Here is a 26,002-nt window from a genome sequence, read left to right on the forward strand (position 1 = left end):
ATGGTTAACCAGCCCACTGTCAACTAGTGCCAAGGCTTTTTGTGTGGGGATTGTGTGTCTCAACTTAAAGTGCCACCTTACTTCAAGTACATGAATCTGTGTGATCTGCTCTGAAGTTTTCACTGCAAAACTCTTCCTCATCAGGTGCTGCTACTCTAGTATCCCAGCTGTCTGTGCAGAGATATAAACAGATAAGACAGAAGCCTGTGCCTCCTGGACTTTAACCCTGCCATGTGCCTCTGTTTTCCCTTTTATCAAAGGGCAATATGTACCAGAGCTGGGAGGAGTAACTGGCTAGTTGTTTGGAAGAGCTTTAGTACTACATGGCACCTATGCTGAACCACTTATCTTCTCCTTAAGTTCTTGAGTGGGAGGGAGGGTGTTGCTTTACATGCAAATAGTAAACTTCTGATGTACTGTCTTAAAGCAATTTCTGGTTTTGCTTACACCTGAGCCCTTTTCCAGCTGGAAAACTTAAATATGTGGTTTATTTAATATGCTCCTAGGATTCAACAGAGCTCAGATGAGTGCTTGCAGCTCCCTCCACTCTAGGAGCAATGTGGATAAAGCAGCACTCCCCCTTTCTCTCCCTAGCTTCAGGCTCGTTAATTAAAACACAGATGCCTCTTTACAGCATTAGTTACAAGCTACTTGTAGCTAGTACAAATGTAGTGGGTACTTCATATACTAACAAACCTATGTTGCTACAACCTCAGAGAATTAACTGGCAAAGAGCATCCCCTACTGCATCACTCGTGCTGTGCAGCAGTCCTGAGACGGAGTGCAGCCTATTGATTTCTTGGCCTCCTGCCGACATCCATGTCCCTGAAGTAGTGCGCTTATGATGGAGTGCAGAGCTACACACTGGAGTTTGTTTTAACAAGTCCCTCTGTGGATAAATGTTTACCTTAATAAAAGAATAAAGCGAAGTAGAGTGTATTGGGGAAAGCTCACCAATGGAAGAGCATCACAAGTATATTTGCATGCACATAAAGTCAGAAGGGGCTGTAGGGTATGATAAGGCAAAAGAACACAGCTGTAGGATTCCCTTCTTTGCTGGTGGCTCCCAAGTGCTGCTATTGTTGTAAGGAGAGGTGCTGGGACCATAGCTAATTCAAATTTTTTCCTTTGCCTTTCATAGTTCAGTATTGGGCATCTTTATGCTAGGAGCATGTGGAATCCAAAAAGTGGGGTATGAGCCCACATGTGAAAGGGACTTTTGTGTCCTCTTTGGCAGGGGAAAGATGAAGAGCATCCACTGTGCACTTCCCCTCCCCTGTCTCTCTTCCCCCCCCCCCCCCCCATCTTTTCCTAAACAAAACTCCTTTTGTGAACTCTGGCTCACTTTAAGCTGAGGAATGAGATTTCCCTCAGCCAGTGTTGTTGTCATTTAGGCCTTCTATGCTTTTCTTAATGCTCTGCCTCTTGGAGATTCTCTTCATATACTCTTCATTACCTCTCCTCAGCAATGAGACGGGATGAGATTAATTTAAGGGAGGTGCCTTGGTATTGAGTAGGTTAGCCATTAGGGAAGACAGAGTCTGTATAGAGTGGGCAGAGGAGTGAATTTGCTCCTTAAGCAACCAGTGTTAGACCACTTCAGAGTGAGAATGTGTGAAAAATTTCATAGCCACCCATTTCATGGCATTGCAAGAGACACAACTCGGACCCTGCTGCCCAAAAAACCCTTTCTAGCTAATGTGTCATCCTAGAATTGGGATTTATAGCCTCTCAGGCTGCAGCCACTAGAGGGCAACTGGAACACACTGATGAACAGGACTGATAAGCCACTCAGGAATGCTAGACCTCCATGCTTGACTGGTAGGCCTCTGGGGCTGGAGAACTGAGGTCTGATGGGCCCTTGCAGACCTCTTCTTCAGATATGTGAAGTGTTCTGTTTGGACTAACTATGTGCAGGGTGGAAAGGGGTTTAAAACTGACTTTCTTCCCTTTGCATGTACTGTTTCATTAACAAGAAGTGATGTGGCAGTGAGAGATGCAGGAAATAAAACTGTACAACATGGACTTGGAGGTCGGTATTACAAGTTGAGGCTCTACAATTTCTCTAGCAGCTGCCTAGTCTCAGCCTGCATGCCTTAGCCCCCGGGGCCCTCACTGGTCTTGGATCCACCTGCTGTTGGTTACTTAGCCATGGCAATGCTCAGGCATTTCCACGCTATTCGCCCAGTCTCCCAGCACTTGTGCTATCAAGCCACTCGGTGAAAAGTGACTTTCCCACAATGTCTTGATATAACTACTGGGAAAAGTCAGCCACACTCTTAGGCCTGAGAGAGAGAAGCAAAGCTTAGCTGCCCTCACAGATAGGTGGGAAAACTACCGGGATAAGGGATGGGAAGGTGGGATAAGGGACACTTTGAAGGTAAGGTGGTGGGGTGGGTTCTGGTATGGACTAGGGGCTAGGGCGCTTGACAGGTGAGGTGAGGTGATGTGGGGAGGGGAAGGGGAAGGGGCTCAAGTCCCACCGCCACAGGGAGCAGCAGGACAGCCAACACCCAGGCTGCCCCCAGGATGGAGCTGGATCCCACAAGTGGAAGGCGGGATAAGGGATGTTTTGAAGGTAAGGTGGTGGGGTGGGCTCTGGCGTGGACTAGCGGATAAGGCATTTGTGTGGGGAGGGGCTCTAGATGACCCTCATCCCCTTCTTCAATGACCTCCCTCCCCTTGGCTAAGGTACACGCCTGCTGTCTCTCTGGGGCAGATTGCAGGGAAGCTGAACCCAGCAGAGGGGTAATGGTGAACTGGCAAACCGTCCTGTCCTTTAAGAAACAGTACTCTCTCCACCAGTGCCAGGATAGCAAAATTGCCACTTCAGAGGCCCTTGGCCAGGAAGTGTCTGTCATTGGCTCAAAAGTCATAGACTACAGAGCCAGGAGGACTGTGGCCCAACCACTTTGAAAACTGGTCCAAGTACATGGTCTCAGTGCAAATGGAATGTGACTCAGCTGCCCCTCTGTACAGTGAGTGGCCAAATGATGATGTGATGTGGCACATAAGCAGTCATGGAGAGCTTGACTCCTCACAGCATTGGCTTATGGAGCATGTGGGTGAGAGAAGGGAGGCTCCCTGGCTCAGGGAAACCTGGGGTTCTTGCAGGAGGGAAGATGAGACCAGAACAGTGTGGAGAGAGATTGGAATTTGCCCCTGCCACCACAAGAAACATCCAAATTGGCACCACTGGCTCTGTCTCCAGGTCCTCCTTTTGGGGGACATAAAAAGCCAGGGTTAACTTTGTTATTCCAAAATCACCATGCAAGCACCTACACACAGCAATAGTGTTGTTTGGAAATTATTTTGAAACAACGGGCGGCTTATTTTGACGTCGGTAAACCTCATTCTATGAGGAGTAACGCCTTTTCTGAAATAGCTATTTTCAAATAGGGGCTGTGTAGACAAGGGCAGCTGCAGTTATTTTGAAATAAGGGGCCTCCAGCCCTTCCGAAGGTGCCCTGCTGGCTGCTCTGTCTATACTCAGCCAAACTCTGTGGCTAAATCGACACTGGCATGATTTTGCGCAAATACTTTTAACGGAAGAGTTTCTCTGTTAAAAGTATTTGCGCAAGAGAGTGTCTACACTGGCACGGATGCTTTTGTGCAAAAGCACATCTTTTGCACAAAAGCATCCGTGCCAGTGTAGACGCTCTCTTGCGCAAGAAAGCTCCGATAGCCATTTTAGCCATCGGGCTTTCTTACACAAGAAATTAACGTTGCCTGTCTACACTGGCCTCTTGTCCAAGAATACTTGTGCAAGAGGGCTTATCCCTGAGCGGGAGCATCAGAGTATTTGAGCAAGAAGCACTGATTTTGTACAGCACAAAGTCAGTGTTCTTGCGCAAATACTCGCGGCCAGTGTAGACAGGTGGCAAGGCCGCTTTTGCGCAAAATCTTGCCAATGTAGACACAGCCTGGAGGTTCCCCCCTTCTCCTGAAAGCTGCAGCCTCCGAGGATAGGGCTTGTGACAAGCAGGAGGCCCTGACAGCCCTGAGCCACACAGCAGCTGCCACGGCCTCAATTTTTTTTGCCAAATGAGCCAGTCTGCTGATCCCAGCCAGCCCCATATCAGCATATCCCTTCCTGGCCTGGTGCAGAGATCCTGGACCTCATTGAGGTCTGGGGAGAGGAGGCAAACCTCCAGGATCTCCGCATCAGACACAGGACCGCAGATGTCTATGGCAGGATGGCCAACAGCCTGGCCACCAAAGGACATATCTACACCCAGGAGCAGGTGCGGAGGAAAGTCTAAGAGCTCTGCCAGGCCTATACCAGGGCCTGAGAGCACAGGGTTCAAGATGCCTGTCGTCGCCCTCCTGGGGGACAGAGACTAGAAGGAGAGCGAGCCTGACAAGGCCACCCACCCACCCACCCATGCCATGCACAGATATGCCCACGATCTCGGGGCAGCATCCACTCCCTGAGCCAGCAAGCCACAGGAGCATCTGCCACTCACACATACACCTACCCCCCTCCCCCAACATCCTGTTCCTATCTCCCCCAGCAGGCTGGGATACAAGTCCTCACCCTGCAGGACACCGCCACTGCTGGACCCAGCAGGGCATGGCATGGAGTGAATCTTAGCCATCTCATGAGTCCCCCTCCTGCCCACAGGATCATGGTCTGGCTGGTACCTTCCCATGCCTGCTTGTCCCCAGGACAGGGGGGTAGGTGAGGTTCCCTGCCCCCAGGGATATCTGGGTTTCTGCAGGCAAGGGTCCATTGGCTAGAGCCCACATGGCCTTGCTCTGGACACATTGCCTTAGTCTGAGCAGAGAACTCGCTCTTGGCTCAGAGATGAGGGTTAGGTTTCATGCACAGTGTATCCTGGGATGACTGACTGTCTCTCTCTCTTCTCCACAGCCAGACCAGCTGCGAGAAGGGAGCGATCAACACCACCTGGGGCAGTCTCCCAAACCAAAGGGACCTGCAGGCACCGGAGACCCATGGATGAATTCCAGAGAGAGCACCTCGGATCCATGGAGCAGTCCTTAGACCACAGGCTTCAGGAAGATATCCAGCTGTGGTGAGACATCTAGCGGGAGATGCTGGATCAAGGCTGCAGCATTTGCGTGGCTGTGCAATCCTGGTTGCTGGCATGCTGCCTGCTCTGACTCTTTCCGCTTCTCTGCCAACCTCCCTCCGCCCATGGTGATGGGATCCCCAGAGCCAGGTGCCACTTGCATCCCTGAATCTCTCCTCATCTCTCCTCCCCCTTCCAGCTCCCTTCTCCCACCTCCAAGGTTCTCATCTTGCCCTTCTTTCCCCCTTTTTCCCCTCCCCTCTCCCAGGTTCTTTCCCCAGTCCCTCCCTAGTTGTTTTGATCCCAAATAAAAACCACACAGAGTTTATTGTTTCAAAAATTTATCCCACAGTTATCCCATCCCTCGGCAGGGCTTTGTGAGGGTGAGACTGAAAAAACCTTGCACCCCCTACAGAACTCCATTCCAGCAACCCACCCTCCTTCTGGGACATGGGCTGTAAGCACCTAGTTCCTCAACTAGTTGATTCCTCCCACTTGCTGCCTCTGTCAGGTCCTGCTTAAAGGGATCCCCTGTATAGCAGGCTTTTTCCTTTTCCTACCTCCTCGCGGGACAGCAAAGCCTTTTTTTTTTTTTTTTTTTTTTTTGCCTCATACGGTTGCCCTTGCAGACACCTCAGCTCACTAGACATGGAACCGGCGCGCCCTCTGGACAGTCGACTGCTATTGCAGCCTGTGCTGCATCTCATGCAGCAGTTTCCGTAGTGTAGACTGCCTCCCAGGTCCTGCAGGAACCCAACCCTCTACTGCTCTTGGAGACCTTTCTTGCCTCTCTGTGGGCATGGCTCATGCTGTTGGATCCCGCCACACCCTATCAGCCTGGGAGGGGGGGGGGGTTAAGCTCCCTGCAGAAAGAGGCTGCTCTGCCATCCCACAGAGCAGCCTCTGTCTGGGGCGAGCTGGCTTAAAAGCTGGCTCTCACCTGCCCTGCCCACCGCTGCCTCTGAGAGAGACAGGTAGCAGTGCTGGGGGACAAGCAGCTGCGCGGGGGTGGAAGAGGCAGGTGGGATCCAGTGTGTGTAGGGAACCATCTCCTTCCTCCTCCCCCCAAAGGGGAGAGGGGTGCGTGTAGCCAATAGGATTAACCGATAAATCCAGATTTATTGTTTAATGGTGCAGTAAACTACATGCTGACATCCCTATTATGAAGAGGTGGCTGGTCCCATGATGCTGACTAAGTATGTTTATTAGTCTTCACAGTTAGGGGGAAAGAAAACAGGACCCTCTCAAGCCTCCCTCCCTGAGTGTGTTTTAAAAATCTGGTGATTTTGTAAGGCAACCCTGTGATTTTAGGTGCCTGATGAGCACATCTGTAGGGTTGGGTGGGCAATATGGGGGCGTGAAGACAGTGCCCCCCGCACGCCTAGCGTCTCGCAGGGAGCTACCCAATCTGCACCCAGGACAGTGTATGGGCTTTCAGGGCGGGCGGTGGGAGCTGCAGCCAGCACCTTGTTCCTCCATCCCTTCCTCCCCAAATCCTTTGGGTTCACGCTCTCCCTATCGCCCTCGCGCCCCGAAACAAGCCAGCCGGGCTCGTTCGTTGGCTTGACTGCACCAGCCTCTGAGCTGTTGCCAACTCCCAGCGCGTCTCCCGGCCGCAGCAGCTGCGCCTCGGCCCTGCCCTGTAGGGGCCAGCAGGGACCCGCGCGCGGCGCTGCCAGAGTGCAATTCCCCGGCGCAGCGCTGGGGCTTGGCGGGACGAGTCGCCCTTGCAGGATGAGCACAAAGAGCACCCATCCCGGAGGCCGCCTTCCTCCCCTCCAAACGGGCCGCGGAGCTTCCCCCGTGCGGGATGGAAGCTGCCTGTCTTGGGCGGCTTTTAGCTGCTGCGGCGCAGCCTCCCTCGGTAAAAGACAGCGGGGGCCAGAGGAGGAGACCCGTGTGGCTAAAATGATCCTGTGGGCGGGAGAAGAGCGCTACCGTTCAGAGCAAGGCTGAACATCCCCGCCCGACTTCGGTCTCCCCCAGGGTCCCGTGCCGAGAGCAGCTGCTGAGTCTGGGAAGGGTTGTCCTCGCACAGAAGAGGGGTTCAGCCTAACAGCTGTGGGCCTCAGCAGCCCGTCGAGGGTTTCCACCCTCCCTTCGACATGTCTAGGGGGCTGCAAATGAAAAAAAGGTTGCAAACCGCTGCTAGAGGCTGCCCGGCGCTGCCTCTCCCCGGGGAATCTGGCTGCCTCCCGGGGGATGAACAGGACCCCAAAGCCAGTCCTAGCGGGAGCAGGAGGGAACTGCGAAGGGACAGCGCCCTGGGGGCAGAGATGTTGGAGAAACTCGCTAGTCCTGGAACTGGAACGTATCGGTGCCCTCGCGCATTGCCGGCTGCCCACGGGCTTGCTGGCGCTCTGAGCCTTAGTCGCGCTCGTAGCCCTTTAAGAGCTGGGCTGGGTCTGAGCGCATAGCTCACTGCCCGTGCCCGGGCTGGATAGGCTGCTCCGGCAGGGGCGGGCTGGAGGAAGGAGTCGTCCATCTGCAAACTCTGGAGAGAGGGGAGGGAGAGAGGCGCGGGTGGCAGAGGCGCTGCTATCCCAGCTGAGCGCCTCTCGGATCGTGGTGTGGTGGGCATTTCTTTTTCGCCCCTTTCCACTCGAGGCTTGCTCCCTCGTTCAAGCCTGGCCGCTGTATGTGTGGCTGGAGCTGCGCTGCACCGCACCAAGCCCCGATCTCTTGCTCTACCCCCTCTTTTCTTTGTAGCCCAAAGGATTATTTGTACCTTTCCCTTGCCTTTTGGGGGGAGGGGGCAGACTGCAAAGGACAGAGCCATGCCCCGGAGGAGCATCTTGGAGGTGAAGGTGCTGGACGTGCAGAAAAGGCGAACCCCCAACAAACACTATGTGAGTGTTTAACCTCCCCTATCCCCGCCTCCCAGATTTGGAGCACCCGGTGCCCAAACCATTCGCGCGTCCTTTGGGTTGGGCGTGTGAGGATTTTGAGGATTCTGACCTTTGCTAACTGTTTCTAAATAGACAAAACCAGCCCTCTCTGGTGCTGCTGGGTTGGGATCCTGCAAATCCTTTCCCTTGTGGGACTTAGCAAAGTCCTGAAAGAAAATGTGGATTAGATCGATAGGATAAGGGTAGCTCTTCAAGTTTTACTGTAATTATCCACCTTCCCCTTTCCCTCCCCCTTCTAAGTTAACAGGCAATTCATTGCAATTACAATATTCAGTTTAGTTGTGTTTTCAGTAATGTCTTCCTAGTTATAAGTCACTTGGAAAAGAGTTTATTCTTCAGGAAGCTGCTACCTTCTCGGCTGTGGGGGTGCTTGGGGGCTCCCCCACACTGTCCATGTGCGTAATCTTAACTAAACAAAGGCAGGGCACTGTGTGTGTCTTTCTCGCAGTGTTCAGTTATAGGGCAACTGTTCCCTGCATCCCTTCTTCTGTAGGGATGGGAAGGGTTACATGTCTCTTGCTACAGGGACCTCCTCTCTGAAGAAGTTTGACTCCTTGGTTCCCGGAGCACTAACCCAGCGTGGGAGGAGGAGATTCCTGGCACAGAACTAGCCGTCATTTTTTTTAAAGTTTGCTTTCAATTATAGTTGCTGGAGCAAGTCTGGAGAGCAGCTGCCTCCCTGGCTAGCAAGTGGATGCTGTGATCCCTTAAAGGAAAGGGGAGGCTGTTCAGCTAATTCTGCTCTCTCAGCTGTGGCCTAAATTGTCCTGCTTTACACAGGAGGCTTGCTGTACAGTTCTGTGCATATGTGAAACTAACACTTCAAACGGTATGTGGGATTTCTATAGCCAGAGAAGAGCAGAGGCAGGGAGTCTTTTTGTATTCACACATCACTTACCTGCGACATACCTTGCTGGCTTTGTGAATCCTTGTCTTGATGTATCATGACCAGCTCACAGCAACACTGAGCTGTCAGATTCTGGCTGGAGAGCAAACCTCTTGGGAGCACTTGCAGTTGGACTCCTGCCTTCTATTACCACAATTGAAGCAAGATATGACTGTGACTGGACCTTTTGCTCTCTCCTCTCTAATATTGAACCTACCCTGTGTATTTATTTAGCTTTATAGATCATGTCAAAATAAAACCTTTCCCCAAGGAGTTTGTAATCCAGCCCTAGCCAGGTGTTCAAACCAATGGCTAATGCACATGGGATGTAATGGCTGAGGAGGCTTGAAAAAGAAAAAGGCGAGTGACTTGCAGGAAGCTGGTGGCTGTTGCAAATTGAGGGGTAGTACACAAAGCGAGGAGGAGGCAGAGGAGAATGAGGTGTGATGGAACCATATAGAATGACCAGATCTCAAATATGAAAAATGGGAGAGAGTATGAGGGTTAATAGACACCTATATCAGAAAACCCCCCAAATATCAGGACTGTTCCTATAACATTGGGACATCTGGTCACCCTAGAACTGTTGGATGACACTGAAGCAGAGGTGCAGACAGGGCGGTGATTTTGCAGCTCGTGAGTTGCGAAATGGGAGTCTGCAGTGCTGCATTTGGCAGGGTGCAGCTAGGAACTGATTTTGTGGAGCCATGCTGTTGTACTTCTAGAATAGGGGGATTTGTTTTGCTTTCATCAGCTGTGAGTCTTGATCCATGTGGCTGTTACACTGTCTGCATGGACTGTTGCTTCTTTAACCTGTTAGTTTGTTTCTTCATTCAAATGCCCAGCTGATAAAATCCACCATGGAGTTTCCAAGTACCAATGTTAGTATGTATATTCATGCTAGACTGGGAGCTCTTCAGGGGCAGGAATCATCTCTGCTTTTGTGTCTTGTACAGTGGTGTGCATGCTGTGCTTAACTGGGATTGTATTCTTAGGGTAGAAGAGATGTCTCATCTTCCTCTGATGTATCTAGCATTAACCACTGCTGGAGAAGGGATGCTGCTAGACTTAGTCCACTCTAGTGTGGGAAAGAACTCCAGGCATGCCCCTCACAGACACGCCTATCGCTCATGGTGGGAACTTGCATTCCCAGGGTTTGTGGTAGGCAACTCAGTTCCTCTCTCAATGAAAGCATGAGAATGCTGGAAAGACACTAAGCCTGTCAGGTACACAAGAACCCTAGAAACTGCCATTAGTACTGTAAATCCTGTGTTTTCTAGTGGGACTAGCTGCCCGGTAGCCAGGCTAAATAAATGAACTGGTGCTGCAGGTAGCACAGCCTTTAAAATCCTCCAGTTGCAGAGTTCTCTGATGCTGTGCTCCAGCCTTTTGTTTTGAAACTGGGACTGTTTTTAGATAACAATCAAGGTTCTCAATTAAACCTGTTTGCACTGCCTGTCTCCACCCACAGCCTGACTGTGAAATGAATTGGGAAGGGGTCTGTCCTGGATTCTTTGTGAACTGCCCTTGCTAGGGATGTTAAATTTCCAGTAATTGAATAGTTGATGCAATTTGCATTGACTATTCGATTAGTTGATAAGGGCACCTCCTCCTTTGAAGTGCAGAAACAGCCCATGGGCTATTGCTATACTTCAAAGGCAAAAGCGCTGTCGGGAGCACTGCTAGGGACTCCCCCCACTGACCCTAGGCTCCATGCACCGCTGCTGCTTTGAAATGCATGCAGCTTGGGGACTCCCCAGCTTACGCAGGGCTGCATGCGGTGTTTGAAAGTGGCAGCGCCAAGTGGAGCTCGCGGTCTGGGCACCATGCGGTGCTTCCACTTTGAAGCACCCTCTTCTCTTCCCCTGCTGCCTCTTTCTGATAGAGACAGCAGGGAGGGTGGAAATGATTAGCTGACTATCGGATAAATTTTTGCTTATCGGATAATCGACCACATCTCTAGTCTCTGCCCTATAAAGAAAGATCCTGGGACTTCCCTGTACCCTCCGGACACTTCACGAAAAAGCCTTGAAATATAATACAACTAACAAAATTAAAACTAGCTTCTCCCTTTGTCATAATCTTTACATGGGTCAGCCCAGCAATGCACTGTTAATTCTCCACCACATGTGGAACCTCTTGTATATTCTAGATCAGAGGTTCTCAATCTTTTTGGCCTGTGGCTCACCCCACTCAATGTAGACCTTTCCGTGGACCACCAGCCAACTGTCCATGATGACAAAATGGGTGCAGAAGGGAGTGGGGGGCAGTCTGGCCAGCGAGTAGGTTGCAGGAGCAGGGTAGGAGTGAGGGGCCTGGAGGGGAGGCTGGGTGCAAGAGCAGGCTCAGGATGGGGGTGGGTCTGGGTAGGAGGTGGGTTGTGAGGTTTGTGCAGGAGGGGAATGAGGGTGCAAGGTCTGGGCATGAGGAGATGGAGGGCACTTATGTGGCTCCGTGTCCCCTGCTACTTCCAGGCACTATTCCCTGCTGCTCCCGTTGGCCATGATTCCGGCCAAAGGGAGCAGTGGGGAAAGCCTCCAGGCAAGGGGTTTCCTGCACTGCTGTTTCCCCAGCTGGAGGAAGGGAGAGGAGTGGCAGCAGATGGAACCACTTCCTCCACTGCAAGTCGGATCTAGCCTGTGAGACTCCACCCCTCCCCCTGCAGTGGGAAGCTGATACTCATGCTCCAACCTGTGGATGGGATTAGCCCTGAGCTCCCCACTGCAGGGGCAGTTAGCCCTGAGCTCATGGCCCACCTGCAAGATGGTCGCAGACCACGCTTTGAGAACCACTGTTCTAGCCTATGAAGTTAGGAATTTGAGGGACACTCTCCTTCCACTATTGTGCATTCTAATAATGACTGAGTTGTGACCCTGGAGTTCTTAGAAGAAAAGTAACTTTTCAAAAAGGTATCTCTCCGGGTTACTCTTGACTATATTTTGCTAATGAAGCTACCATGGACAGTGAGCAAACAGCAAGGAGCTCCAGAATTCTGGCAACACAGCCATAACCAGGCAGACTCAAGCTTTCTACTCCTGCCCCCAACTAGAGAGGCCCAAACCTGGCTTTGCCATTTCTCCCCCGTCCCCCCTCCCCCCGCACCAGTTCCAAACTCACAACTCTTTCCTCTCTGCTTTGCCTAGACCACACTTGCTCATCTTAGATGATGCATCATCATTCTTGGAAAATGTATATGAGAGGAAGCGTACCTTCCTGTGGTTTCTGTATTTTGTACTGGGAAGACTAGGTAACTATTGAACTGTTCTGTCTCTTTTTTTTTTTTTTTTTTTTTTAAATTGTGCGCGTGGAGGATACTTGCAAGAGTGTATAATTTCTCATTCTTCTAGGTCTCTTTACCTTGGTTGGGAGTTCTAGGTAACTATTGTGTTCTTTAATCAGCCAGAGAGGTCATTTTGGTGCCTGCTCCCCCACAAAGGGGAAGTTCCTGGGAATCAGATGGAATTAGGAACACTGGTAACATTCTCTGTTTTTTCTAGCAGAGAAAAATAATTCTCAACCCAATCATTCACAAAAGATGAGGACATATTACTGGGATTCAGGTTGTTTTTGTGGTATGGTTAATTCTCCTTACTACTCATCTGCAGTTTGGAGGATAAACCTCTTGAATGTCAGAGAACATCCTGCTCTGAAACGTTCTGGTTTGTGAGGAGAAGGTGGACAGAAGGTGGGTTCTTTAACCAGTCACTGGTGATTAACTGCTCCACTCATTGGTTCCTGGGCAGTTCCCCTCTTTGAACCCAAGTCTCAAACATCCTGTCTTGTTCCTCCACAGTAGTTCTCCTTGGGTGGAGTTAAGAAACTGTGTAAGTTAAGGAGACTCAAAATGGGATCGGAGCCTAGGAAGTGGCTAGAATATTCCAGAAAGTAGAGCCTCGTGGAGCTCTGTTTGCTGGAGTGAATGAGAACAGTGCTGTCCCTGTTTAAAGAGATCACTAGGAACTAGGCAGAGTCACAAAGCTGGTTAATTATATAGAATCAAAACCTATTTTTTTCCAGCAAAGGGGGAGGGTCAACTGAGTCAGCCTTCTTTTGACTATCTGCTGCATATGGCAAATCAGAGCCAACCACAAAGCATACATACTAAACCTTTGCTTCCAAGCATCTTGTTTCTGTGCATAAATCTGCTCTTCTCCACCCTCTAAAGGCAGCCACTTAACCTTTCACTTCCCTAGTGCTAACTGTTAAGGGGCTGCTCCAGTCATCCGTCTGTAATGAACCCAGGTGCATGGCAGGCAGAGCCAGGCTGGAGCAGCACCCCTTGCCTGCTGTGGAGGGGGGCTGCTCTAGCCCAGCTCGCTTTCCCCCCTTAATCAGTTAACTGATTAAACATGATGTTTAACCAGTTAACTAACTAAATGGGATTTTACATCCCTACTTGCTATCATAGATGGGCGTGGAGTAACTCTGTTTTTTCCCCCATTCACAGTGCTGTGAACTGACCTATGACATTTAGTTTATATCCTCTTAGATACAGCTAATACTTTGTCTAAGCTAAGTAAAGTTTTTAACACCTGCAACCGGATCACTCTTAAAAAACTGAGGATGTTCTTTTTCCCCCAATGAAGCCGTCTCAAGTGAGGACTTAGCTGGTATTACTCCCCAGCTCTTGAGATCTAGAAAGACGTGTTCTCTTCAGGTTCCTATGCAGTGTTCATCACCAGGATACCTGAGCACTGTAGGAGGTGCAATGCTATGAAGCTATGTCTGCTCTGTTTCCCATTTGGCAGAAATATGGTGCCTTCTGGTTTGAAGGTCTCTATTTTTGAAGGGTGTCTTTACTTTCTCATCAGTGAGAGTAGGAATGCAAAATTCCATTTAATTAACTAGTTAAACATCATGTGTAACCAATTAAAGGGGGCTCAAGTGGGGGTGGGGTGCGGCAGCCAGAACAGCCCCTACCTGTGCCAGGAGGGCTGGGTCCAGTCAGGCCTGCCGCACTGAGGCTGTTTTGGTAGGCCGGCTGGCGCAGACCCTGCCTGCAGTGTGCCTTGCGGGGATGAACCAAACCTCTGCCTATGGTGGAGAGCTGTTCTAGCCCCTACCAGTTAATGGTTAACCATTCACAGGGCCAGCCTGAGCCATTCGGGTGCCCAAGGCCCCCGGCGCATGCAGTGCCCCCCAGCGTATGTGGCGGCCCCACCCCAGGCGCCTGGCGCCCACCCGACCCAGCAGCCCCGCGCAGCACCCCCGGGCAGTAGCCCAGTCAGCCCGTAGCTTGGGCCGGCTCTGACCATTCACATCCCTAGGTGGGAATGAAATAATACCATGCAGCGGTGCTGGCATGTGCTCTGTCTGTGCATGTGTCTTATGCACCCTTCTGCCGCTATCTTAAGCATACATGCTAGAGCTGAAATTTTGCAATCCTCCTGCTGTTAGAGACATCAGAGAGGAGGATTCAGCATCTCTTATGGAACCATTAGGTTTCCATCCACTTCTAATTCCTCCGGATCCCATGTCCCATCTGGCTGCTGCCTTTCTGGCAAAAGAGGAACATTCAAGTCACTTCAGAGTTAAAAAGATCATTGAGTGATATCGGGCACTTCTTAACCTCCTCCCCAAGTGGCTGAAGATATGTTAGTCTGAGGTGACAAGTCTGGTGTCTGCTAACAATTTTTAATATTTGAATGTCGGATTTAAAACCTGCTAAAATCTAGGAACTTCACTAGGCTTTAACTCTGCCAGCTTAGCGTATGTGTGGACAAGACACATGGCCTTTAATTACCGTATATTCCGGCGTACAAGACGACCTCTGATGTTAAAAAACATCCCCCCAAAATCGGGGGTCGTCTTGTACGCCGGATGCACCGCCGCCGGAGCCCCTCCGCGGCTTTGAAAGCCTCGGGGGAAGCCGGCGGGGGGGCATCCCAGGCGCGCATGGGCTGCCCCCCCCCGCCGGAGCCCCTCCGCGGCTTTGAAAGCCTCGGGGGAAGCCGGCGGCGGGGCATCCCAGGCGCGCATGGGCTGCCCCCCCGCCGGAGCCCCTCCGCGGCTTTGAAAGCCTCGGGGGAAGCCGGCGGCGGGGCATCCCAGGCGCGCATGGGCTGCCCCCCCGCCGGAGCCCCTCCGCGGCTTTGAAAGCCTCGGGGGAAGCCGGCGGCGGGGCATCCCAGGCGCGCATGGGCTGCCCCCCCGCCGGAGCCCCTCCGCGGCTTTGAAAGCCTCGGGGGAAGCCGGCGGCGGGGCATCCCAGGCGCGCATGGGCTGCCCCCCCGCCGGAGCCCCTCCGCGGCGGCGCGGAGGGGCTCCGGCGGGGGGGGCAGCCCATGCGCACCTGGGATGCCCCGCCGCCGGCTTCCCCCGAGGCTTTCAAAGCCGCGGAGGGGCTCCGGCGGGGGGGCAGCCCATGCGCGCCTGGGATGCCCCGCCGCCGGCTTCCCCCGAGGCTTTCAAAGCCGCGGAGGGGCTCCGGCGGGGGGGCAGCCCATGCGCGCCTGGGATGCCCCCCCGCCGGCTTCCCCCGAGGCTTTCAAAGCCGCGGAGGGGCTCCGGCGGGGGGGAAGCCCATGCGCGCCTGGGATGCCCCCCCGCCGGCTTCCCCCGAGGCTTTCAAAGCCTCGGAGGGGCTCCGGCGGGGGGGGGGGGGGGCAGCCCAGGCGCTCCTGGCGGCTTTGCTCCCGGTGCCTCTGGTCTGCTGGGGACCATCTCCAGCAGACCAGGGACACCGGGAGCAAAGGAGGCGGAGGGGCGCTGGGGTATAAGATGAAACCCTATCTTTTAATTAAAAAGATAGGGGGTCGTCTTATACACCCAGTCGCCCTATACGCCGGAAAATACGGTAGTCTATTCAGGCATGCTAGCTAATGTGTAGACATATCACTTTTAAATCCTAGTGCAGACAAGTCCTGAAAGCTCCTGGGCAGAGAGAGAATTCAAAACTAGCCCATCTGCTCTGAAAAAGAGCTCAGTCAGTGGGTTAAACTCCAGAGGTCCAATCCCACTTGCATTATACACGTGTGAAGTATAATTGTGCCTTTAGATGGGCCCACTCATGAGCAAGCCTAGTAAGATTTGGCCTGAGATCCAAATGGTGGAAGTTAAGTTCCTCTTTACTTCTCCACTGTCTGTGGTAAACCCCAAGATCCTCGAAGACTTAAGTAGTGTTGACTTGGGGGTTCCTTATGCTATATGGGTAGAGCCCTGCAAATCTGCAGATATCCGCTTTATAGCTGCAACTCATTTTTGCAGATACAAATTTTGTATCTATAACCCGACAAACTTTTGGATATCTGCTTTTTTAATCACAGATATCCGCATCTGCGAATGTCATTGCGGATATCCATGGCTCACTTTTGCAGATATACATTTTGTATCAATGCGGGGCTTTACACATAGATCTCCCACTTCAAACTAGGGAGGAATGTTGGACTCTTAAGATGCAACTTCACCAGACACGTACAACACTTCCAAGATGCAGCTATACCAGTACAGCTGCACAACCTGCATTGTTGCAGCGTACTGATGAAGTTGCTCTATACTGATGGGAGAGAATGGGCTGGGGTGGGAGTCTAGGAACAAGGGTGCAGGAATGGGCTGGGGATGAGTGTCTAGCCGGGAGGGCACAGGAGCAGGCTGAGAGGGGAGAGGACTGGGTAGGAGGTAGGGTGCAAGAGTGGGGTAGGAGTGTGGAGTCTGGGCATGAGGGGGGATGGGGCAGTTACCTGGCTTCGCACACTCTGCTACTCCCAGGTGCCACCTCCTGCTGTTCCCATTGGCCATGATTCTGGCCAGTGGGAGAAGTAGGGAAAAGTCTCCAGGTGAGTCCTGCATTACTGTTCCCCTGGCTGGCCTATGAAGCTGATGCTGGTGCTCCAACCTCATGTGGGAAGGCATACAGAACTGGAGTGCCAGTGTAGATGAGCCCCGGGAGCCTACAGCCCACCTGCAAGACGATTGTAGACCACGCTTTGAGAACCACTATCATCAGTCTATTCAGTTAGATGAGAATTCCTAATATCTTCCCCTCTGGAGGGGAAGTAGCAAAAAATAATCATTTGGCAGAGATTCTTGAGGTTAACTTCTCTCCATGTTGAAGGGGCTGGGTTCGCGCCTTCAGGCTGCATTGCCTGGGTTTTATAATTCTCTGGACCAAATTCCAAGTAATTAGCTCCCTTTCATTCATGTAAGCAGGACAGTGACCCTGCAGTGACATTTCCATTCCAACAGTATTGTAAGAGACTCAGCTCTGTTTCAGGACTCTGCCACTGTGGGATATTGCCAGTGAACATGTCCTATGGCTACATTGCAAATTGTAGGAGGCAAAGTCCAAGAGCACAGTTTAAAAATAATAGTTACAAGAGACAGGATGGCAAATCGTCATCCTGCTCTGTTCTGGCAAGTCTTGGGTACTGATAAATGAATGGGGTTGTTTTAAATATGTAGTTTGCTAGTTGAAATAGACTAAATTTGCCTTTAAAGGCTATTTTCCAGTTTCTTTTTATAGGTCCATTGTTTGTAATACCCTCCTACAAGTAAACTTTCCCTGCCAAATCTATTTTTTTCTGTTAAGCAAACACAGAGAGATTTTCATTTTAATGTAGCTGTAGTTAACATTTTCTGCCTATTGGTGAATAACTTCTATCATCACCTCATTGCTTCTTAGTTTGTACAGTCCCACTCTCAATTCTGTGAGAACTCCTCCGAGGTCAGAGTTTTTTCAAGAGTAAATTGCTGCTTCTGAGCACAAAACAAAACTCTGCATTCTATGGAAATTGGGGGGGGAGGGGAAGGGGTGGTCTTATATTTCACTGTAGCATAATCATATTTGGATTGTGTGTGAATGGAAAGAATCGAATAAAACTAGTGTCCACGTTACCTGCATGCAGATTAGGGGTGTGTGTGTGTGCGTGTGCGCACACAGTTACCATGACTACTGCTGTGAACTGAGTAAATGCCAATGGAGATGTCTGTAACTAGCTGATTTGCATATGTAGTTACTTGGGTTCTTTCAAAAAACACTTGAGTGTACATGTGTTCTGCATGCCAAAATTTGCCTGGAAGTTTGTTCCTCAATGTTTAGAATTGATAGGATTTCCCCCTGTGTTTGTACTAAAAATGATTTTCAAGGTAAAATTATGTCTGGGTCTAAAGCCTGGACCTCCTTTATGCTTTAGTAGGTTCCTTTTCTGGAAGGCAGTCACAGAGCTTCTACTATATACAGTGAACCAACTTCTAGTGGCTTCATTTGCCAACTAAAATGTGCATAACACTCATTAGAAGCCAGATCTAGAATATTTAAAGAAGAAATAATTACTTATTTGAACAAGGGGATTGCTGACCTACAGAACCACAATAGTTTACAGCTGCTCAAATGCCTTGAACAACAGATGCCACCTGCAGAAATAGAAGTGGCACTTGAGAGAGCTTGTGGCCATGAACTTTGAAATAAAGAGTTTTGTGATTCAGACTTGGTCAATTGGACAGCATCCACAGTAACCATATATAGTTGAATTATTTTTGAAGTGTATTGACTGTGTAGCTTTAAAAGGGCATTGGAAGTCTTAAAATTGTCTAGAGAATGACCATACTTCCTTTGGGTATGACTGGAATGTCCTATGAGGAAAGATTTAAAGATGTGAATATGCTTAGTCTGGGGAAATTTGTGGTTGAACAATGACTTATTGGTAAGAAATCCATCCAGGGTCCACACAGAAAACTAGGACTTTTGTTACAGCATGAAAACTGGGGAAGCAGAGGGTTCAGTCCTTCATGTTAGGAAGAACTACTTCATGCGATTATTGCTGACAGGCTAGCAGATCCTAGTAAAAGGCGCAAGGGGTGGTTCAAAAGTCTTTCCATCACAACTTCCTAGAAGGTTCTTTAGTAATGTCCCGTGTTGCCCTCAGCTGTGGTGTCAGTGGAAGATGTTGACATTTCTCTTCCATTGGCTGTAATGCTGCTCTTTTCCCCTGTTAAAGGTGGGCCCAAGGCAAAACATTCGGAACCTTAACGTGATTGGAGCACAGGCTTACCCAGAGTTCAGGGAGGCTTGGACCCATTTTTACTTTCTGCCTTAGTCCATTGTGCATTGTTAAATAGGTGCTCTATCCCACTGCAGTGATCTGTCACTATGGACTGAGGCTAATTTAATGGTTGTGAAGTGCTTGTGGGTCCTCGAACACCATATAAATGCAGAGTACTGCTTATTTTGTTTCCCTGTCTATGTATCTTTACAGTGCTGTTGGGTTTTGATAGTCGTTGTTAAGGACCAAATTCTGCTTGTGGTTACCTAGGGTAGGTCTATGCTGCAATTAGGAGGTATAGTTTAGCATGCGTAGGGATACCTGTGCTAGCTTTGGTCAAGCTAGCTCACGAAATACAGCAATGCAACTGCAGTAGCAAGCATGGTCTGTTCTTGGGTGGCTAGTTCGTGCTGCTGCTGAGCCACCGCGGGCACATAGCTATTCTTAGCAAGCCAGCTTGGTCAAAGATGTACCCTTTGGAAGTGAATGGGAAAACTCTGCCCTTGGGTCTAAAAACAGAATTAGTCAGTGGTTTTCATGTTAAATTGCAATTACAAAATTATTTCAAAGAGACAAGGACATTAGATTTTAGCACCAAGGGTCCTGCGCGGTTTGGGAGTATCTTTCTTTCATCTGTTGCCTATAGCACTGGGAAGTGGGGGTATGGCTAGACTGCAGGGTGCCGGTATCCTGAAAAACTCTGCCACATCCAGGGAATGCATTTGCTCTTCTGGCTTTTTTTTTTTTTTTTTTTCTGAAGAGCAAACACGCTCTTTCGGAAGCCCCTGTATTCCTTGTTCTACGAGGAAGAAGGGGGCTTTCAAAATGGCGGAGGAGTGCCTTTCCGACATTTGGCCCAGTCTAGACTGGCCAAACGTCGGAAAAGCCTCTTCCGACAAAAGAATTGGAAAAAGCTTTTTCTGACAAACAGATGTAGTCTAGATGTACCCTCGGGGGAAAAAGAACCCATATGTTTGACCTTCAGGGTGAGTGAGTTCTAGCAAACAACCCAGTGCATCTGTCTTGGGACCTGATCACAGAATGTGGGCATATGCTTTTCTGACCAGCTGTTCTTTTTCCTTTCATTCAGATAATGACTTACCCCATCTGCTTTATAAAGCAGCAAAATGTGGAGGTCTGGTACTCCTTTGGGAGTTAGAACAGGGTACTGGAACAGGGTGAATCCAAGTAATTAAAAGTATTTGATATATAGTCCAGGAGACTCACAGGCAAGTGGGCAATTAGATTGCACTTGTTGGTATGCTGTGGTGCTACTTTATCAATGCTCATCTCACTGTGTCCTCCTGCTTCTTAGCCTGCAGTGTCCATCTTCATCCCATAGTCTTCTGATTGGCACCTACCCCACTGTCCTGCAGCATTAATGCTGCTGATGCCCTATCTTTATCTATTTCTAAATTAAACCTGAACCTTGAGGCTCAAAGTGCCATGCAGTTGTTGCTGGAAGGTGTTCCTTTTCTCTCCTCCCCCCTGCTCCCCTGTGCTGTCTCTGCAGCTCACACCAGAATGTCTGTGCTGCTCGGTTGCTTGGCTTGTGAAACAGGCTATGCTGGAGCAAGGGAATAGCAATCCTTCCAAAACTCAGCCAAGCATGCCAGTAAATGCAATTGTCAGATTGCCTCCCCTCCCAGACTTGTCACACTGGCTCAGAGAGGGACCTGATGGGCTTCTCAACTGTCCTGCAGCCTGAAAGCTAGAGCAATCTCCACTTTCCCCTCCACAGCCCTGCACTCCTGCTGTGGAAAAGGGCTCAGAGACCAGTGGACAGGGGCCAAAAGCAAGCAGCGCGCAGCCAAGAATTTTCTTTGTTTCCAGTCACCTCCCTTCTTTTTTTTTTCCCTCCTTCCTCTTATAATTTTCCTATTCCTTCATCTTTTCTATTAACCCCTGCTATGTTTTGGTCAGTTCTCTCAGCTGGTTTGGTTCCCCAAGCCCTTTGGATTATTTCTTCCCACAGCTATCTAGAAGTGCATCTACACAGCACCCTAAACTTGAAATAAGATACGCAATTTGCACTATGCAAATTGCGTATCTTATCTCGAATCTATTGCGAAGTAGCTTATTTTGAAATTTGGCGTGTCTACACAGCACCAGATTTCAAAATAACACGCTAGTTCAAGCCATCCTTTAACCCTCGTGCAGCGAGGTTTACTGGAATGGCAAAATAGCATGCGCCCATTATTTTGAAAAATATTTCAAAATAACGGGCGGCTTGTGTAGATGCAGGGTAGCTATTTCGGGATACCTGCAGTGTAGACATACCCTTTGAGTGCAGAACAAGTCAATGTTCCTAGAGATAAGACTAGCATTGTCTCCCTGTGTTTGGGGTAGGAGTGAGAGGATGAGGTGGTGGGGCTGTCCCTTTTCCATCTGCTGGAGAAAAATGTGGATTTTTTTCCAGAGAGAGAGGTTTATTGTACAGTGTCTCTCTGGACCTAGGACCACACAGGCTCAAACCTATTTGAAATCACTCTGCAGACAGCTTCTGTCTGATGGATGTTGTTATGACTTTCTGGCTGTGTGTCAGTGACTGTACGTACATGGACCTACACTGCCCTGCTTTTACCAGTGAAGAGTCAGCAGCAAACTTTCAAACAGCCCATCCCGGGAATGACATGGGACAAATTTGGAAGGACTCTGTGCATGAAATGTCCAGTTTTATACTGTGATAATTTTGCTACACTCTGTTGAGCAGCACTGGTTCTGTGCAATAGAGGGCAAAATCCTACTTACACACGGGTCAGTTTGTTCATTACAATATGGAAGCGCTATGCTGACAGGGGAGGAAGGAAATAGTCGCTCACAAGAAACTTCTGCTAAGGGCTTTTCTTCAACAGGTAGCGTGAGTTAGTTCACTCAGGTTTGTTCACTACAGTTCACTGCTGTGAAAGCAACCACATTGAGGCCAGGTCTATACTGGGACCTAGAAGGTCAGCTTAAGGTACGCAACTCCAGCTACGTAAATAACGTAGCTGGAATTGACATGTCTTAAACTGAGCTTCTCCACAGTGCGAGGTTGATAGGAGCAAACCCTCCTGTCAACTTCCCTTACTTCTTGCGAATCGAGGAGTACCAGCATCGGTTGGGGGTTCCCTCAGTGTTTGATTTAGCAGGTCCTTACTACACCCTCTGAATCAAACACCAGAAAGAGAGATCTCTGGCGTGGCACATATAGACATAGCCTGAGATACTGCATTGGAGCTACTTGTTGGTTGGATAGCAACTGATGAGTTGTCACAAGCTGCTGTATCCCTACTGAATTACTTGCTCCAGCCTCAGCACCATCCCAGCTTCGGACCCCATTGGCAGGATAGCTCCAACTAGAGATTTGTGTGTGTGGTGGGAGTCAGGGACAAAACTAGAGTTCTTTCTTGAGCTGACAATGCAGTGAAGATAAACTGTAAATATATTGCTGCCCTAAACCTCTCTAAAGGAGGAGGGAAGAAATACAGTGCTTTGCATTTGGTCTGGCTGTAGGGGTTTGAAGTATGAGGTGAGATTCCAGGTTATTCTGGTACTATGTGTGGTGGTCATGGCCAATTGATCTCTGGTTTCTGGTGCTGCATGGATCACTCTGGATTAGGGATGTAGTAGTGTAGTCGATTAACTGATAAGCAAAAGCTTATAGGTTAAAGCGATAGAATACACGCATTTCTGCCTCTCTCCCCTTCCCGCCCCCCCCAGAAATTTTTTAGCAGGCTGGCCAGCAGCCCAGCTCAGTCCTGTCTTGCAGTGGGGTCCAGGACTTACCCCTGCTGCGGCTCTGTATTTAAAGTGTATTAGGAGCTAGGCAGCCTGGCTCAGTTCCAGTTCATGTCAGATCCAGAAGCTCAGACCTCCCCTGGACAGGAGCTGCTGCCACCCTGCTCTGCTGCCTCTGTATTGGAGGCATCAGCATGGGGCAACAGACAGCTGCTCCGCAAAGGGAACTGGTTTTTAAACTGTCTCACCTCGCAGACCAGCTCCCACCTGGCACCCCACGCTTCTGCCTTTGATTCAGAGGCACCAGTGTGGAGTGGCAGGGGGCTTCTTGGGAGTGGGGCTGGAGCACACTGGCTGCTGGCCCCACCCCTGAGGACTATAAACTAATCAAGTAACCAATAAGAATGCATGAGGTTAATCGACTATTCAATTAACCAATATTTAACATCCTTACTCTGGATCACACTGAGGTGGTGATCACTGTCTCCTATAGATGCAGCTGCAGGCCATTAGCGTAGAATGCTAGTCATTGGCATATCTCAGTGATGGACACAGTAGAAGAGATGGTGTAGGTTGCATATTTCCGCTGGGTCAGTCTCAACAAGGGTTTCTCCATTAGTAACTGTGTGTTTCTCTAACAAAAGGTGAAGGAAGTATCTTTGCCTCTTTCCACAGAAAATGAAGATTATGCCCAAATTGGAGCATATATGAGAGACACCTAGTTGAAGGTGAAAACTCAGGCATCTTGACATGATCACACCTCATATGCATAGAGCAGATCTTAGTCTCAAATTTCTATATAGAGACATAATAAAGATTCCGTCCAAGTGGCCTGCTCCTGTAGCTTGAGTTTAGGGACACTAGAACTTCCTAAGGTGCATCTACCCCCAAGACTATGTTTTGGCCCATTGTGGAATAGGTGAGTTATACATGTTGAGGATGTGGGTTTTACGAAAAGCAGGACTCAGCCTAAATCGTGCAGGAAGCCATGTATGTAGCTACCTGACTGTTGGGCACTAAGAAAGGTGCTTCTAAAGGAGAATTTTGATTACTGGTGCTGTATGTTCTACTGCAGGGGTTCTCAAACTTCATTGCACTGTGACCCCCTTCTGACCCTCTCCACCCAGAAGGGGAGCTGAAGCCTGTGTAATCTGAGCCCTGCTGCCCAGGGCTAAGCAGTGAGACTTGGGCTGCAACTCTGGCCAGAGGGACTTGGCCCTAGGCTCTAGCCCATGAGTTCCCAAACTGGATGTGCGTGACCCCCCTGGGGGCATGAAGAAATTCCGGGGGGGGAGGGGCACGAGGCAACCCAGTTTCTCCCCCGCCCCCCACATCAAGTTTTGCTGCCCTGGTCAGTTCCTTTTATTTTTTTCCTCTTCTCTGTTGTTGGGGGGTCGGGGGGGGGGGGGGGCGGGCGTGAGGGTTTTTCAAAAAGGGGGCATGATGCTGAAAAGTTTGGGAACCACTGCTCTAGCCAGTCTAATGCCAGTCTGGTGACCCCAGTATAATGGGGTCACAACTCAGTTTGAGAACTGCTGTTCTACTGTGACTTTTTTTGTGTTTTGGCTCAAAGCTTGAGGGATCCAGCCGTGCGTGTGTGTGTGTGTGTGTGTGTGTGTGTGTGTGTGTGACTTTTTTTGTGTTTTGGCTCAAAGCTTGAGGGATCCAGCCGTGCGTGTGTGTGTGTGTGTGTGTGTGTGTGTGTGTGATGTCACCTTTTCAGGCTTAGTTGAGGACTCCAGCAGAGACTCTTAAAGTCAAATGTAATAAGTAATAGCCCCAGTGAATGAGTATGGTTTGATGTTGAGGGAGGCCATGGGAATGAAGATTCCTTGGAGTCCTTCTTTGTTGAGTCGGACTCAGTGAATGACCTTAAGCAAGTCACTTAAGCTGCCTACGTCCATTAGCCTCAATTTATAAATTGGGGAAGCATCTCTCAGGCAAAATGTGAGACTGAATGATTGTAAAGTCTTGAACCATTTGAAGATTCAAGGAATCTTAATTAACAGATGTCTAGTTTCTAGCAGTTCAAACATCCTGTTCCCGCTGTCTCTGAAATAATAACCCCTGCTTCTAGATGCTTAGTTTAATTTCCTTGGTGGTTTAATTTCTTTGAGGGTGGAGTAGAAATCTGGGCTGAACATAACATGGAGAGACAAAATTTGAACTTAATTCCTGATCAAATGCTAAACTCCCATTTCTCAGATGTGCTGGAAATTCAAATTGCTTGGCTGCTCCTGATTTTTCCTTTGGGATTTTTATAGTTCTGTCCATCCTGCTTTTCTGATGACTCTGTGGCATTGGAGTCAGCTGAGGAAGTTCTCAGTGACTGTGATGCTACTTCGGGTGGGTGGCATTTCCAGCTGACCTAGAGAAGATTTTCCTTATCCTTGCTGTAGGCTCCCATTGGAGGGCGGCTCTCCCTCTGTGCTGGAGGAAGACATTTGACTCTCTGTAACTAGACAGCATGTTTCCCTTCCAGCTGACAGAGTCATTTCTAATGTGATCGTTGACTGGCAGCTTTCAATGACAGCTCTGTTACATTTGGCCAAATGTCATTTGTATCTCTCTAGCAAGTTGTCATTTCTGGCAGTTCCCTTCTTGATTTCGCCTCTCTTCTCCCCCCACCCCCCGCGTACCACTTCCCCTGGTATGTTCTCATTTTGAGCTCCATCTGGAGAAATAGAAGGGTGTAAGGGATGGTGTGTGAGGTGCAGGAGGTCATGAGAGAGACTCTGGAGGGAACAATTCTGCACGAGTCAGTGGGATGCACAAAATGACCTACTAGGTCTTTTTTTCCATCTCTCACTTCTTTGATCAGTTGGAGCAGGTTTGAGATGTACAGAAATATGTTAGCTGGAAATACTGCCTCAGAGGTTTCTGTTGGCTTAATGTGCTTCTTGCAAATCTTATTCAGTAACTCGTAAGAAGTTGGTACCCATAACTCTATCAGTGGGAGACTTGGGGGAGCCAATTCACAGGTATGACTGTCAGAGGGACTAGACTCTTGGGTGTGTTTCGCTCCGTTTTGTGTAAAGAATCATTTAGAGTTCCCTTTCCAGCAAAATCAACATGGAGCCTACTACATACCTTTAAAAATCTGGCACTAAGTCCCACTGGCTTTCCAAAGATTCTCAGATGCCTTAGGAAGAAGTTGCTTGACACCATCTGTTCCTCCTCCTGATAAAGGCCATGCCATGACAGGCGTTTTGGAAATCCCAGGAGCATAGCTTAGGGTATGTTTAGACTACAGAGCTTTTCCAGGATACCAGCGGTATCCTGGAAAAATTCTACCACGTGCAGGGAATGAATGCATCTGCTTTTCCAAAAAAAATTTGGAAAAGCAGATTTTTTTTTTGGCATCCCTGTAATTCTTGTTTTATGAGGAAGAAGGGATGTTTAGAAAGAGGGTTTTTTCCTGACATTTGGCCCCGCGAAGATGGGCCAAATGTCGGAAAAGCCTCTTTCGGAAGA

The 26,002-nt window shown here is 49.5% G+C and overlaps 1 protein-coding gene across 2 annotated transcripts in view; it reads left to right on the top strand.

The window, feature by feature from the left end:
* Nucleotides 1-7,452: 7,452 nt before the first annotated feature.
* The window catches only part of SH3PXD2B (SH3 and PX domains 2B), a 130,888-nt gene continuing 112,338 nt past the window's right edge, over nt 7,453-26,002 (top strand). Inside the window, exon 1 of one of the 2 annotated variants that reach the window (XM_075900256.1) lies at nt 7,453-7,882. In XM_075900256.1, the coding sequence (XP_075756371.1) occupies nt 7,811-7,882 (72 nt within the window). In that variant the 5' untranslated portion in view covers nt 7,453-7,810. The remainder of the gene's footprint in view (nt 7,883-26,002) is intronic. The other variant, XM_006138129.3, reaches the window with a different exon arrangement.

Source organism: Pelodiscus sinensis, chromosome 17, assembly GCF_049634645.1.
Source record: "Pelodiscus sinensis isolate JC-2024 chromosome 17, ASM4963464v1, whole genome shotgun sequence".
In the NCBI taxonomy this organism is placed as follows: Eukaryota; Metazoa; Chordata; order Testudines; family Trionychidae; genus Pelodiscus; species Pelodiscus sinensis.